The 17,273-nt window shown below is 39.4% G+C and overlaps 1 protein-coding gene across 1 annotated transcript in view; it reads right to left on the bottom strand.

Annotated features, from left to right (window-relative positions):
• The window catches only part of LAMA4 (laminin subunit alpha 4), a 98,459-nt gene that overhangs the window by 73,980 nt on the left and 7,206 nt on the right, over window positions 1-17,273 (bottom strand). Inside the window, exon 2 of the mRNA XM_068677676.1 lies at window positions 3,098-3,199. Coding sequence (XP_068533777.1) covers window positions 3,098-3,199 — 102 coding nt within the window. The remainder of the gene's footprint in view (window positions 1-3,097; window positions 3,200-17,273) is intronic.

Below are 17,273 nucleotides of genomic sequence, written 5' to 3'. Positions count from 1 at the left end.
GAATTAAGGATGTGAGTACTTTACCCTAAGGCTTCGTTGATAGCAGTTTAATTTTATTTGATTTCAAATTGAGGGCAGAGGCCAATGAAAATTTCATTAATTTGTATGCAGTGGGAACTACATTCACTGAGCTGATTTGGAGGATTTGCATAATATGAAGGTCTTAGAGCATTGTATGGAATCTGACCCGTACATTTCATCCCTTTTGAAGTAGGGTACTTTTTCATTTTCATAATGCCTGAAGCTTGTTCATTTATTCAGGTCTTACAGCTTAGTTATTATTTAAGCAACAACAAAAAATAATTATCCACCCACAGAATACAATATTATTATTGTTTTCACGTTGTCTCCCATCATTGTTAGCAGAATTAACTTAAATATATATATATATTAACATTTAAATAATTCATTTGTGTGAATAAACATGCAAACATAAAACTTTTTAACTTTGCTGAACATCAGATGATTTTTTTCATCTAAAAATCTTCCCTTAAGGCTGTTCATGAATATCTATAACACATGGTTAGGGTAACCTGGGTTGCCACTGGGGAGCCTGTGATAAAACTTCAGAACACAGTTGCATGTTAGAAACAGGGAGATAACAGGTTTATATGGATATAAATGCAAGTCAACAACAACAATAATGAAAGATATGAACAGAATTTCTCTCTCTCCTCTCTATTTCCTTCCTCCCCTCCTCCTTTCCTCCCTTCCTTCCACAGCATTTCAAAAACTAACAGAATGCAGAAAGTCTTATGTCTAACTATCAGTTGTAGTAGTTGCCACTGCAACATTCATTGGAATAATTTGCCTAAAAATTAAGGAGGGAGAAACCAGTGAGCTCTTATTACCATGTAGTCCCACCTATTCCCTGAAATTTCCAGCCATACAGGTGCCTACTGCTCTCTGGCCCAAGCTCAGCCCACAGAACACTTTGGTCAGATCCATTCCTGTGCTTCTTGAGAATGGCCCTTAAGGGTGGCTACTTTGACCACTTATACTACCACCAATCATGTTCTTAACCATCAACTCTCTTTTCCTCAAATTATTCACATTCATTCATCTAACATGCTTCTGCCTGTTTTAATCCAAATTAAATTTTTCTTTCTTTAAGCATTTATTCTCCCAGGCTTTCTCAGTCACACTTTGTGGTTTACCAGTTTCACCAGTTGGAAGATTGAAAGATATTCCGTGGAGATCTCCACATCCTCAGGGAAGTCTTGTTGTTGCAGTCCCCATGGGTATCTCTAGTTCTGTTTTATTATCATGCCTCCAAAACCCTTTTTCATGCTTCTCTTTCCTTGCACCACTCACTCTGTTTCCCTCTCCCTTTTACTCTTATTTTGCCATTGTTTTTATTTTATTTTATTTTTTCCCCTGTTCACCTTTATTCAGAAGCAAGTAGCCTGAGCTTAATGGCTTATTAAACCATTCAGACTAGCCATCCAATGGCTTATCTGAACTCAAGCAGTAAACTGGGCTTTAGCTCTTAGTTTCTTCTTTACTACCTGATCACGTCAGGGAGTTTAGTACCCCAGAGAAACATAAGTCAGGAATATACAGATCCTTTGAGATTATTTCCTGATGATACAGCAACTTTTTTTTTTTTTTTTTTTTCCTTTCTCTCCAGCTCTTGACATCAGTCTCATTTTGTGTAGAAGACAGGAAGCAAGTCTTCTGTTGTGTTTGTAAACTGAGGATATAATCACTTTCCTACCTCATATATTCTGCTCCAGAATCTCTTTGGTTACCAGTCATGAGAAGCAGACGTTTGCTAAACTGTCCCTCTTGTTCTGAAGTATTCCATCAGAAACTTCCTCTTGTCATTTTCCCATGCACAGAAGTCATGTGCATGTGAAAGAGAATAGCTGGGAATGCCTCACAACGTAAAACCATTTAAAAATTTAATGTTAACCAATTAGGCCAATATGTGTTCTGCAGAAACTAGCTGATCCTGTGCACGCTACAGTGGCTAAACCATAATAATTATTCCTGGGCTGAACAGCTGCACTGTCTTCCTCCCATGGGAATGGAAATGGAAATATTCCATGGAGCATGGCATTGTGTATAGCTATAACTGAAAACTTGGTAGAAGCTGCAGCCATGCAAGGTATGTGAGTATTATAAGGCCATTTTACAAAGAGACAAACTGAGGGCAAAGGTTTATGACTTGTCAAAAGTAACACAATAAATCCATGGCAAAGACTGGAGCTCTGGGATCTATACAAACCTGTAAAGAATACACTAATGCCTAGCTCTCGCTATGTGGTTTAGATACATTACAGTATTAACTTCCATCCTTTCTTTACCATATTACTGCTCTGATTACCCATTAGTAATTGGAGTTGGTTTTACTGCCCTGAATTTTGCTCTGGAGCTACAAGCGATCAACTACTAATGCAACTCACAGCTTTTTGTCTGAGCTGATAATGAGTGAGACTGAACATATGGGAAATTGTAATACTACCTTGGAGTTCAACATGCTCTTCCCTTGGTATATTATTTCAACCTCCTTGTGTTGTTCCTTCACAGCAGGAGGCTGCCATGCAGCAGAATTACTATGGGTAACACATGTGTATACACTCACAGGGGTCACTCAGCATCGTAAATTGTTTATATGATATACAGCACTGTATTCATAAGAGGGAGAATGAAATGTGTTTGAATTTATGCATTTTTCTCTGGGGGGATACAAAACTCTTTCCACACTTCTGATGGACTAAAAGTTTTCCCCAGCATACTGACTCTCACTAATACTGCATACTAAAAAGTGTTTTGACTCTGCAGAGATCATTTAAGAGAGAATGAAATTTGGCTATGATAATCTCATTATTGTTTTGATCTTGGCCCTGACTTTCAGCAGAAAGCTCCTGTGGGACAGACAGTTTTTGCTCTATATTGAAACTGAGCATTGGTGGCATTGGTGTTAATAGAAGAGTTAGACCATGGCCCACAGTTTCTTGGGTTTGCCTGGGAAATATTTCTTTCGTGTGAAACCTTATGCAAGAGCAAAAGAAGGTGAAAAGGTTCATCTTATCAGAAGAAAATACAAAAACTAGTGCAGTCATTCTGAGGGAGTGGCTGAGGAATTCCTTACCACACAGATTCCCGATCCATCAAGGCATCTATTTGCATTGCCATTACAGTTGCAAGGAGAGCATTTTCCAAAGGTGGTACGGTAAAATCCTTCTTGGCATCCCTGCAACAAGAAAATAAAAATAAAGTATTTCCTATGCATGTGTATCTTGAGAGTTAGGTTTGGCAGGAGAAAGCACGAGGCAGGGGAAAGTGAGAACTACAATCATCAGGTCTCCCATGAGCACACTCCACAACCCTATCACAGCAGACCACACACACACTACTGAACTCCAGTCTGTTCACATATTCCCTGCCCTGGTGCTTGCTTTTTGCCTCACAATGTTTAAGCTTCCAGCATCCCCACCTGTGTCATGCCCCTGATGTAGTAGGTGCCTGCAGTGTGGGGTTGGGCTGCCAGGTTCCTACTGCATTTTGTGTTAGAGGATGGGTTAACTAGAAGTTACTGATCATTATTCGATAGAGAAGGTATATTTATAGGAAAATAATTGCTTTTACTTAGAGATAAAAATAAAATGAAAGAGGATTGCTTTTGTATCTATTATGTGTAACATTTTGTTCTCCACTTAGGAACTTCCACCTTAGTGCAAAGTTGGTGAGACATGAAGAAGCTGATCTCAGGAGCAACCTCTGTTGCTCAGGCAGTGCCTGCTGACCCTGTGTAGCAGTCTCCCTGCATCACACAGATGATGTTAGATCCACGCAGACTCATGAACTTTTGGATCTTAAAGCTCTTACTCTTGCATAACTCTCACAGTGTTGTTGCAGAGCTTCTGCGAAGGCCCTAGCGTATCATTCAGATCTCCAGAAATTATTTACCACACCCTCTTTTTGCTAGCACTTAAAAAGATATAGTAGTCAGAGCCTGAGGTACACTTGGCTCTCCTGGAATATCTTTTGTAGCTGACTACACAATGCTTTCTATGTTCTGAGGTCACTTGCTCTTGAAAAAAGTAGGAAATTCAAGCAAATCAGAAGGTCATGATCTTACATAATTTGCATTTGCACGAGGTTTGGCACTTATTATGTTATGCTGCTCTAATTAGGCTTAGATTTCCTCTGAATCTTCCTCTTTCTCATCTTCCTAGGTTGCCATGAAATAAAGGATGATTTCTTTTCTGCACTGGGCCTTTGCACGCCCACTCTGAGCTATGACACGAACAACAAGGCTACAATATTTATGCAGTGCTGCACAGTGTTATGTCCACTGTCTCCAAAAGCTAGGCTGTGAGTGGCACTGCTTGCTGGCCTGCTGGTGGCTGGGGCTAGTGAACTTAGCTGCATTGCTTCTGGGACCTGAGCTCGTATGCCTGCAGTGTGCTGCAGATACAGTTGTGGGACTCTGGGCAGCAAAAGCCAGCAATCCCGAGGTTCATCTCTATGAGATTTTCCACTCTCAAGGGTGGATAGATGCTTTTATCCAGTTGGATGAGCAGCTCATTTAGGAAATAACATATCTTATGAGATGACTAACAACAAGCTTTACAAAACAGGCTTACAAATGAATCACTAATCCAATCTTATCCCAGAGAGCTCTGAGGAGCTGAGATGAACATAAATGGAAAACTCAGTTGCCTTTACCATTCTTACACACCATTTTTTATCTGGTTTGCTTTGGAAACACTTTCTTAGATAATAGCTCCTTGGAGGAAAAGCCTTCATCCATATCCACTTTGGGACAGCAGAAATACTATCTGTTTGCACTGCTTGTTTCAGTTGTTTAGTCTTAACACAGAGCTGTAGGACTGGCTCCCACCAGACTAAGGATTTCAGCTGAATGATTACGCCACACACTGTGGAAGGCAGACAATTATTTTCTAAATTGAAAACAGATTCATTTCCCAGTGTCTTTTTTGGCAATATTTTTCTCCACCCATACAGTTCTAAGGCATGTTATGCTCTCCTATGCTCTTCAACTGGTGGGTGGTCCTAGCTGGTCCACTAGTGTCTGTCCAAAAGCTTTCTTGATTTTGCAGGTCTAAGCAGAATCCTTTTTCACATATGATGATGAATATGGACAATGGAAATGTATGAGTATATGCAAAAGTGCCTGTGTAAATGCTTCAGGTGGCCATAGATCTAATATCCTATAAACTTCAGCAAGGGATACCCTTGTACCTCTGTACTGCAGCCAAGAGCGGGCTTTCATCTAGTTCACTCAAACAACAGCAGCAAGTCAGGTATAGTTCAGCCCAGCATCAGTGGTTCCAGCTATATGGCCAGGTTTGCATGGCTGTTTCTGGAGCCTGCTGGGAACCAGCTTACCCTCTACTCTCAGGGGGCATACTTCTCAGCCCCTTGAGACATCTACCTTATTCTGGGGTGTATCTGCTGTTGCAGCTGTCAGACCCCCTCTTGAGAATGAGATGTAGGCTCCTAAGTCACCTGGGTAACTTCTGGCAACATTATCTCCCCATAATCTCTCAATTCATCACAACAGCTTGGAAGGTGTTGATGCTCACTATTTTAATGCACTGTTTTAAACCCTGGGTTGCATCAATATAAACCAGAAATGAGGTATTAACAATCAATGCTATGAGGGAGATGGAAATGGGAGGAAAATTGGATACAGATTGTTTGCTTGGTGTTCAGAAATTTTCTCAGGCATTCTCAATTATTCTGATATATTTTTGTTGCTCCTTGCCCTACTAGTGATAATGGAGTGATCTGTTAGTTGTTCCAGGGCGTGAGCCAACATCGTATTTATAAAAAGAAGTGTTAGATTGTTGAGCTAATTGAGGGATTCAAATGGCTGAATGTTCTGGGAGCACAAAATAATTGCATACAAAGCACAAACAGGTCTGGAACAAAATAGAAATATCCTCCCCAAAAAATTGTTATGTGGACAATTGAGTGAGGAACATATCCATCTACTGTCTGCTTCTGAATGCTGAAGACAATCAGTAGGCCAAAATGCTAGGTCTGCATTAGCAATTACATCTTTATAATTATTAAGTACATATATATATTATTTTTTTTCCCCAAAGGGACAATGCTTATTCCAATTGATGCTGAAAAAGTCCAATCTAATGTGGATGTTGCTGAGCTCTTGAAAATCTTTTATACCCATAGTGCATTTAATTTTCTTCTCCTCCCCCTTGCATCTGGATTTCATTATTACATTTCTTAAAAATGAGAACCAGCTGCAATGTAGCAAGTGCTGTAGAGTCCCTAGTCATGCTCTGTTGCTTTAGACCCTTCTGATGGTATGGGTGCAAGATGGAACTAAAGATAGCAGGCATTCTAGGTACATAGCGTTATGAGTTTGCTCCCATTTATATTCAGGCAGTTCTACCAATTTGGTTGGTTTCAGCTGCTCTTGATCTGCACCTGAGCAGCTGAGGGCAGAACCAGGTCCCCATTCCTTCCACACCGCCAGCTAGCAACACTGGTGCAGCCACACTGGGGAAGGCGTGCTTCTTGTGACCCTGTTTCTTCTTATTTGCTTTTCCTAAAAGAGTGCTGTGCTGGTAAATATGCACAGAGTGTTCTCTGCGGTTACATCTGCCTTAGCCAACTAGAAAAAGGGCAAGGCATGGCTTCAGACAGTGGCTTATGAACATCCATGCTGACTGGTGGTTCATTTTCTGCCTTGATCTTGCTCTTTGACAGACTGCTCTTTTCCTGACAATGTCCAGGCACAGCTTAAAGCATAGCATCTCTTAAGACATGTTCCTATGAGGCAGCATGTCTGGGACTGCTCTTTTTGGGCAAACACAGAGAGAGTTTAAGCATGTGGACATGTGCTGTGTTATGCTACTTGACTAGGCGGTCCCCAGACTGTTTTATTCAGTAATTTAGATGTAGCTATTGACTCTGCATCAGTGGTAAGAAAACATGGCATGTTTCTTTAGTTAGTGCTGGAACTTGTGACTTTCCTGTGAACATATAAAAGCACAAAGGGTCTCTTTCTTTTGCAATAAAAAGCACCTTGGATCCTCACCAATGTTAGTTAATTCCAGAACTCTTTCTTGAGTGCTGGGGTACACACAGAGAGGTGGATTCAGGGTTAAATGATCTACATTAAGCAAATTCATCCTTTGTTATATTCCTGATACTCATGACTTCTAGTCTTGGACCAGGGGCCCCACTGCATTTGACCCAGAACAAAACCAGAAGCAGAAGATGGTGCATGCCTCCAGGACCATTGTAAAAGAGGATACAGATGGTTCACTGGGGGCACTGAAGCTGAAGAACAGCACTCCAAGTAGCAGTCACATGTTGTCACATCAACTGCCAAGTCACTACTAAGTTTACTGTTGCCCAAGACTTGGTTGTAGCTGGCTAGGAGTGTTACTCGCTTTGCTACTAGAGATAGAATCAAAAGGCAAACTGCTTTTCAGGTCTGAGAAGGATCCTCTGTGGGCTATGAATGTTCAGACCTGAAGGCAAGGATAAAACACTATAGTGTTACTTAGTAGATTTTCACTTTAAAATCAATTCAGGGCAGTGAAAGTGAATGCAACCTGGTCACATTTAAATTGTATAAACTCACAGGTCTGTGATGAAATTAAAATTACCTTAATTAACTAATATCCTAGACCTATTAAAATACAAAGAATTTCTATTCTTTGTCATAAGCACTCTCATTTTTTTTTTTTTTTTAATTCCATGAGGCAAAAATGCTCTTTTTTTTTGTTTTGTTTCTCACAACCCCTCACATTACTTCTTCATATGTCAAGAGGCTAGATAAATGTTTGTAGCATAAGAAGGGAAGGGAAGGGAAGGGAAGGGAAGGGAAGGGAAGGGAAGGGAAGGGAAGGGAAGGGAAGGGAAGGGAAGGGAAGGGAAGGGAAGGGAAGGGAAGGGAAGGGAAGGGAAGGGAAGGGAAGGGAAGGGAAGCTACTTCAACAATATTTTTTTTTGCCCCAGATTTGCCCCAGAGCCTAGGGAAAAGAGAAAAATGTTACTCCTGTGATATAAGGAGATACAGACATAGTATCATCTATTGAAACCTGTCAGAATCAGAGATGTGAGTAAATAAAGCACATTTTCATTGCATTGATGAAAAGAATCAGACAAATTGAGCAAAGTGATGGATTCTTCCCTTCCTGACGGTGTCATATCAAGAAGTAATGTTTTTTCTGGATAGTAGGGTTTAGCTAAACAGAAGTTTAGGATTCAACATAACACTGATTCCTTGAAACTCTGTATCTTTGGCTATACAGGGGTGAATGAATACTCTAAATTTACTTCACCCATTTTAAAATTTGTGGGTCTGGATGTAATAGAGACCAATCTGCTGTACAAAAAGTACATGGCATTGCCATGGAAACAATACTGCTCTCTGGGGACATTTCTCAACTCAACCCAAACATGCCTGCTTTTGTTTATTTTATATATCTTTTTTTTTGTGTGTGTGTGTTTGTGTGCGTGTGTGTGTGTGAGAGAGAGAGAGAGCGTGTATTTAGAATTGGCAGCCACAGTACTGGAGCCTTTTTGAAGATTGTTTGCTTAGGCCAACTTGAGATAAATAGCCTACTGCCCTTCCTAAAAATAAAAACGTTTTCCTGTTTGAATATCTTCTGGTACTTTTATTTGTTTCTTTATTTTTTTTATTTTTTTTTTCAATTAGAGAATTACACAAACAGCTCTGAGAAAGTAGTCCTCTACTGTATATTTGATTTGATGTTTTTCCAAGTTTCTCTGGTTTCTTCAGAATAGGTAGGACTCTTTTCTAAAGAGATTCCTAGTATTTGTCACCTACAATAGAATCTTCCTGCTCAGAAATGTTCAATCCCTAGCTAAGCCAAGTTTTCAGCATTCAGCAGGTCCCACTTGGCTTGTCTATGTCAGCAATGAAGACAGGCCCAGACTGATCCTCAGAGGACCTCCTTGCCCCAGATGCAGCTCTGTGCTAGCACAGCTGTGGCCGTGTGAGTGTAGGGCCATCCTGGCCAGCAACCTTCACAGCTGAGCAGCAGGACTGTGTGTTTAGGAAACCCAAACCACAGCAGGCCAGGAGTCAGCAATTTGGAGATGTCCACATGGGAAGAAGCCAGCTAGACTTCCTTTGTGTGTTTTAATTTCTTTTACATGAAAATGTGTCTAAAGTAGGTCAGCTGTGCCTGTTGATTGCTGCTGACTGTGAAGGGAGACTTGCAAAGCTAGCTCAGGTGTATAGACTGAATCACCCTAGCAATTCTGTCACTACATTTGAGTTTGCTTGATTCTAGCCAGTTCAGAGTGTGATCTTGGGATGTTTCCCTTCATCAGGGTTGTCTCTCCTGATATTTACTGCTAGCTTTCAAAGGGAGCTCTGTTATATTACCCTGCCCTGGTGCTACTTTCTCCATTGAATACTTGTGCATTCAAAAATCTGCAAATAAAGTATTTTCAGCCTGTCTCTGAGACATCTTTTTCTTCTTGGGCGTAGAAGCAGAAAGCATAATATATGTTAACAGCTTTGGAAATCTAGAATTTTTAGGAAGAGCTTTATAATACCTCCAGACATTTGGTATCTGGGAATTGTTCTTATTGCTGCTAGTAATTCTGTCCCATCTCAACTGGATGGCTTTGGAGAGCATTGAACATATTTAAGAAAGAAATCTGTAAGCAATTATTATTAAGAGTTTGTCTTGTCACCTGAGATACTCTGTGCTCACTGCAAACAGGGACTTTTGTTCTAAGACATGGCTGTGAGATACAAGATCATCCCATTTTACAAAGAACAAAACTGATCCCTGGCATCATGTGAAGGCTGTCACATTCATTACCAGCTCAATCCTCAATTTTGGATGCATCTGGGAAGGAGAGTTCTGAATTGTTGTGAGTGACTTGGACAATCTGCGGAGCTTGTGATTGGCAGCTCCTTGAAGCATGACCCCAATTCTAAGGACATCATTTGGCTCCCTCCAAAAGGCACACTTCTTACTGCAATAAAAATACTGCTTGGCCAAACTGGGATGTAGGTAAACAAAGGGTTTGTTCCCTAGAGATCCTAGCTCTAAACCACTCTAGGTAGGCACAAATTGTACAGCTTATCATGTTTGGAAAGCATTAACTACAAAGCTTTCTTTTTTTTACCTCATACAGATATGAGAGTCTACTTATGGTGTTTCATTCAGCAAGAAAGTACTGAGGGCATCAACATGACTTCTACATCTGCTTCTCAGATCAAAGCATAATTGACGTCCAGTACTTTTAAAAATCCAGACTGCAAATTGCAGGCTGATGGACGTTTGACCATTCCTTGCTCCCTGGGAGCAGAATAACAGAAGTTTCAAATTCCTTAGGTCAAAGACATGTTATTCATGAGTGTAGACACAAAGATTTAGTTCTTCTTTGGTCTGCTGGGAAACTTCATGCAAACAAAAAGAGCTGCAATAACACTGTGCCCCACTGTCCTGACCTTCCTGCCTTTAGTGACCTGCAGGAGAAATCCCTTTCCATTTGTTGCCAAAATCCAAAATTTAACGGTTGTACGGTATACACTATGTGCTACTGCAGCTCAGTGCCAAAGCAAGCTATTGGTGAGCAAAGTCCTCAGGAGCCCCAGGCTTTTTATCCTCTTACACAGCTACCATGCACTTTTACAGATCTCAGGCAAGGTGCATAGCCACTGAATGCTATATTTTGGCTCAAGCATTCTGCATGCGTGGTTATTAGGAGTTTCTTATGACTGGAGAGGATTTCAGCGGTGTGTGAGTACACGAGGATGGGCAAGGGTTAACTGTTGGGAAAAGGTACAGCTATATTTGCTCTGCAGGATCCTGGTGTTGACTCAGCCATGCTCATTGCTGCCTTGGTCTCAGAGGCACTGGATGGACTTGCAAGGCCACTAGAAAACCTACAGGCTACTCTTGCTGCGTAGGATTAGCAGATAGAAAAGTCAGCATGCATTTCCTTGTTTTCTAAAAAGGCATCTGTGCTGGGCCCATCTGAGGCTGTGTTTACCGGATTAATAGGATGTTTATTAGTTAACACTGTTTGGAATGGTCTACATGGACAATCCTTTAAGCTATTGAGATGGAGCCCTGTTTCTTGCAGGGCATTAACAGCCAAAAGCTTTTATCCCCATCTTATATCTTACTCAGCTGATGTTCTGCCCATCCAAGCAATGTATGATACTCCAGTATCTCAACTTAGACTTTTCCACTCTTGAGGGTGAGAAATTCACTAGCTCTAGCTTACGAGCTCTTGCTTCGGATACTGGAAACGCTTTTCTACAAGGTATCCCTTCAAGCTGAAAATACTGTTAACTAAGATTTGGGATGAGTTCGACTGGTACAAGATAGAACTATGCTGTCTTTTTCTGTCACCAGGAAACTATACACATTTTACAGGTAAGTAAATTGTGGAAGTTACCTGAACAATGTGTAACATCAGGTAATCTGTCTTTCCTGTTTTGCCTAGTTAACCATGAAAGACTGTCTTGCTGCAATTCATTAGTTATATATATATGTGTGTGTGTGTGTATATATATGTATGTATATATATATATATATATATATATATATATATATATATATCACTGAACCCAGCAACAGATGTGCCAAATACCTCTGTATGATCGGACTCTTGATTCCTGTTTTCCAAAAGGGCATGGCAGTCAGTGATACATTCATGAAAACAGTGCTTTTAATATTATTTGGTATTTTTAACGTTATTTGTTATTATGTCACCATTCCTCTTCCTCACAGCTTTTATACCCTTCTGCTCTGCACATGAATATTAGACTGTTCACAAGATAACTGGCAGTGTGCAATCAAGAAATGCAGAACAAAAGTGATAGACTTTCTCCTGTAACAGCTTCTACATGAGAAGATCTAGAGGGTCGTCTCTACCTCTCAATAACTGAAAATTGTTGAGGTATCAGATAATTGTATTTAAACACTTTCATTTTTGTTACTCCTCCAGCCTACTGAGATGATCCATCTTTACAATTACATTTGATGTAACTATGTGTAGGCCATGTAGACAATGGATCTGATGGTATCAAATCCTATGTGAACTGTATGATTTGGGGTAAAATTTGTCTAAATTTTCTTTACTTTATTTTGTTCATATTTTTGGGGGCAGGACAGAGAAAATATTTCTAGAAGATATCTTTGGGCTATTTATATAAAAGTATTTGATGGTGGTTATAGTATTTTCCTAACCATCATTTATTGTCCTGCAGCTTTTTTACATTCATATCTACATAGCAACAAATTATCTGATTGTCAATTTCTGCTAGTTCTCAGGTCCCCCAGATTTGGATGGATTTCAACTTGCAAAAGGAGAAAGAATACATGTATTCTTATGGATAGGGACTTGTGTAGCTTCAAGTTTCCTCAAAAGCTTGGTGATTACTTGTAGCTTTGAGAGGCTTGCTGCAGATAGCTTTTTCCAGTAGGTCTGTTTATTTATAGTGAGACATTCATTAAATCCATGGCTCCTTAGTTTATATTTATAGCACACATTCACTCTAGTTTGTATTTATAGGATACCTTTTAGTTCTGTCTGTATTATGTGTCTCTCTTGTTGGCAATGAGGCTTCAATGTCACTTAAACAGTCTTACAGTAAATGCCAACCAGATGAGATGGTCTCTCATTGGCCCTTCTTGGGGGAGGCCTCTTTACTTTTCTTGGGCTGTTTCTATTCATGGCACATCAGAACATTACGCTGATGGGTTGTGGATCTCCATTTGGCCCCCATCAGTTCCCACAGCCCTTCTGCTGCTACCTTGTTCTCTGCTCATGTCCTCCTGGTCCGGATTTCCATTCATCCTTTTATTCCTCTTCCCTGCTTGGCATTTCCCTGCACCTGGTTCTAGTCACTCATCCACTTCATGACATGCCCTCCACATCTAGTCTACTAATACCTTGACAGTGATAGTTTCATTATATTAAGTCTGAAATTAACATAAGGAAAAAATACTGCTTCTCTCTGAACAGTTGAGAAACTTGTTATCTTGTTTTGGTGCATGGACTCCATTGTTCCTTACTATGTTCATAAAGACATTGAGACACAGGAATACACGTTATTCTGCTCATCTCTTGTGTGATCATTCACATTAGTCTTTCTTTCATTTTTTCCATCTGTGAAATGGAACAATGACAATAGTCCTCTTTGGAAAGGGCTTTGTTGTATTCTGATGGAAGAACTACGTAATAGCTATATTTCAATAATATGAAATATTACTATTTGCACTTATGGTTTTAGGATGTTTTTTAATTCTCTTCATGGGTGCACCTCATTTGGTGGCTCAAGGTAAGCTTTTCTGCTTTTGCACAATGTGCGCAACTGGTAAATGTATTACAGAGTTTCATGCTTCCTTGAGTTGGTGTCAAACCCAGGATGGCAAAACCAAAGAAAACGGTCTGCAGAACTTCTATTAGCTCTAGTTTTCACAAGATGAAGGACCTCTGTTTACCCAATGTAATCCACAATAGTAAAACAAGTCACTTCTTTTAAGAAAACTGGTCAGAACCACTAGGAATAACGAATATCCCCTCATGGGCAGACAGGTGATGACTTGTTTCCAATACCTGCAGTGAATATAAAGCTGTTGCCAGTCCAAAGGCTTCTAGTCTTTTTAATCCAGCAATGAAAGACCGTTTTTGGCTTCCAACTAAACAATCATGCTTCAAAATTATTTGCTTACTTAGACGGCACTGCTTGGCATTGTGCCGTCTTTCTTTCCCAGTTTTTGCTTCCATCCTTTCCAAGGGATAGACCACACTCTGGTATACGAGGGCAACTTTTATGAGTGATCTGCAAGGATTTACTGCCGGTGCATACCGGATATATGAAAACGATTAGTCAAATGGAGTAGGGAGAAAGAGAAGTTATATGTGATAAAATTTCACAAGAAAAAGTGCAATTAACTTTGTAGGAGATCTTTTAAGAAATTTAAGGAATTTCTGTATTCTTCACTTCACTGTCTTTGTGCTTGAACCTATAAATCCCTATGTAGTGACATTTCAGAGGGATCTTGGTCTTTCTCTGCAGAATGAGGCTCTCAGAAGTTAGTAACCAACCAATTGGCCAAACCCATTGGCCAGATATATTTTATCATCAAACTCAGTGTAAAGAGAGATGGACAGAAATCCTGCTCTACACTGCATAGCTATCCAATGTGTAGACAAAAGCAGACATCTGCTCTGCAATTTTATTTCTTCCCTGTTGACTTTTGCTAAATTTATCTGAGCTTTGAAGCCTTACAATCCTAGAGAATTAAAAACAAACAAGATTGCTCACCAGGTTCCCCTGAGGCCTCCAGGCACTATTTATAATTTCTATAAGCTTTCATTACCTCTGGTCCACAGTATCAAATTCTTCTGAACTAGAAAGGTCACATTCTAACTATTATTATTGGAGAAATTAATTTGGTGTGTGACATCATAGCCTAGCAGTTAATTGCCCCATTTAATAGGACACTACAGCTGTTAGATAACTTAATGCAAAAACCCACTCTATTGTATTTGCCATTTCAAGGGCAAAAACCTCATACAAATTAGTTCTTTGAACTTTCACATTTATTTTGAAAATTATAAACATTTCTGAGAGGAACCCATTTTTAAGCTTAGTCTCCAAAACAATATTCATGATAGATTTTATAATGACCGCTCTGGTGTAGTACAGTGAATTCCTGCATTCTCTTCAATTTCTGACATAGTTAGCAATGAAAGAAGTTATTCCAGTGCTCCATTGATTCTGAAAATCAGAAATTAACCAGAAGTTGATGAAGAGTTTTGGGCATAATGCTGGTAATCTTTTTTTATCCACTTATCTTGACAGGTATCTAAATTCTAATTACATTTAATGAGATTACAAACTAAAGCAATTACATGAATTACAAAATAACAAGCTTTCCATTTTATTTAGCTTGCAAATGTAAAAGCAAATTATTTCTTGCTGAAAGCCAATGTAAAACCCCAACATTGTTGGATATTCTTATTCTTATATCTTAAATTAAATTCCAAGACATGATAAATTCAATGAAAATTAAGGCCTCACTGGGTAAGTGAATCTAATAATGGGGTTTTCTAGGTAAGTGATATGAAATTCTCATTAAAACTGCAGTGGTGTCTTTTTATGAATCTCAGCAATTTGAATCTTTAAACATTAAAAAAAAAAAAGAAAAAAAAAAAAGAAAAAGCAGTGACACTAATTTTGAATCCATAAGCTTTTTCGGTAAATGAACTGTTCAGTGAATGATGAAAGAAATGAAGCCTTATTTTCTATTACTAGTGTCCTTTCTCTTGTCCCTTTTGCATGGATCTCAGCATCATTCATTTTGTCTGTATCCTCACTGTGTCCTCACCTGAGAACACAGTGTAGGGGCTCATCTGCAGACATGCATGCCATATCTGGCCAGTCTGCAGCTGCTAAAGAAAACATCTAATAAATGAATTTAGTCTGATTTTCAAGCTAAACAAGAAAGACTATAAAATCTCCATCATTTATATATAGAAGAGTTTAGATTTCCTCAAAATTTACAGAAAATAATATGTTTTCTTTAAGGAAGACAGGACAAGTCTCTAACTTAATAACAGACAATTTGAAAACTTTGTTTGTTGGCTTATCCTTGTTATCTTGTGAACAGTCTAATGTTCATGTGCAGAGCAGAAGGGTATAAATGGGAATATTTATATGTCACCTGAAGAGTTATCAGCTCATGAGCTTCTAAAGTAGATATTATTTTTGATGGTAATAAAGACCAGATTATGGTGCTGACAGAAACTGTCTTCCCAGAATTTTAAACAAAAAGCTCAGTGATGGCTAAAATTAAAACTAACAAGATTGAAAGCAGTTGCCCTGACTGTAGGTAGAGGGGATCCTGTTGACAGAGGGGATACAGAACATTTCTCCCTGGTTCATGGAAATATGGGTCATTGCCCATTGGTAATGCCCAAACCAATAAGCAAAGATCATAGGTAACAGGCAAAAATCAGAGGGAGACTCTCTCCGTGCCCACTATCACTATGTTCATGTTCCTTAAGTGGGCTTGTGCATGCCTCTGTTGTAACTGTGACAGAACAACTGTGACTCCCAAAAAACAAGCAAAAGCTGAAAGCCAGATGGCTTTATGCAAAGCAACAGCATTATCTATTACCTTAACTAAGTATTTAACTTTAAAAAATTTCCTGTGCTGAAAATCTTTCCAGGCTGTTACCCCTTCCCCAGTCCGAATGGAAAACAAAATGCCATTCAGCGACATAGATGGGGTTGGATCCAACATAAACATTTCTCAGCTAGGCATTCTCCATAGAAGTACGTAGTCATTTTTTTTTTCCATATACAGTGGGAAAGACAAAGCCTCTGCTTAAAAGGCATTCTTCTTCAAAAAGGGGAAGGGCTAAAATGTTTTAGCTGCCTGCAGGCTGGCTAAGGATTGGAGATTAACACCATACTCCACTCTAATGTAATTATTACTACAGCCCCTAAGTAAAAATATTGCTGTTAAACAAACTTATTCTTGCAAATAGAAAGTCTGCGGCTGGAAATGTTGTTATTTGATTTTCTTCTTGCAAACAAAATGCCTAGTTATACAAGGAAAATGATTTGCAAGAAAAGAGATAAATAATTTTGCTTTGTTTCCCCATTAACCACCGTCCACCTCGTCCCCATAAAACACTCACATAAATGTGCTTTATGAGTCCTGCTTTTTTCACCTGAGTCCCCCAAATAAAGTGGACAAAATCAGTTGTAAAATGACAACAGCCCCAGAGATATTTCCAGATAAACACAAAATTTTTGAAGGGGTAAAATAATAAAAATGGTCCTTAAAGCATGTACTACTGCACTTGTGGAACAACATTAAATCTGTGATGGTAAACCCGAGGGAGGTAGTCATGGGTGACTGAAGCACACAAATCCCTTCTGAGGGATTTGTCTGGACCTTCAGCACCTGCCCACTTCTCACAGGAGCACCTCTGCCAGGCACTGGTGCTCCCCAATTCTTGCCAACACTCAGTGATAGCTTTCCTAGGGCACCCAAGACTGTAGGCATTTAATAGCTGGGGAGAGGGGGAAGGTGATGCTGTGTTTTTACCCTGTTGACCTTTTTTTTCTTTTCTTCTTTTTTCTTTTTTTCTTTTATTTTTTTCTGTATGCTGGGGCAGATGCATCATAGGGTGGTAACAGGGTACAACACAGCCCAGAAATGATTCAGTTTAGATACTAGTTCCCTGTACATTTTCTTACACCTGACACCAATGATGAAAGGCTGAATAAATTCATTCTAATT

Source organism: Anas acuta, chromosome 3, assembly GCF_963932015.1.
Source record: "Anas acuta chromosome 3, bAnaAcu1.1, whole genome shotgun sequence".
Lineage (NCBI taxonomy): Eukaryota > Metazoa > Chordata > Aves > Anseriformes > Anatidae > Anas > Anas acuta.
The sequence above is the reverse complement of the archived record's forward strand: the minus strand, read 5'-3'. Positions and strand labels throughout refer to the sequence as shown.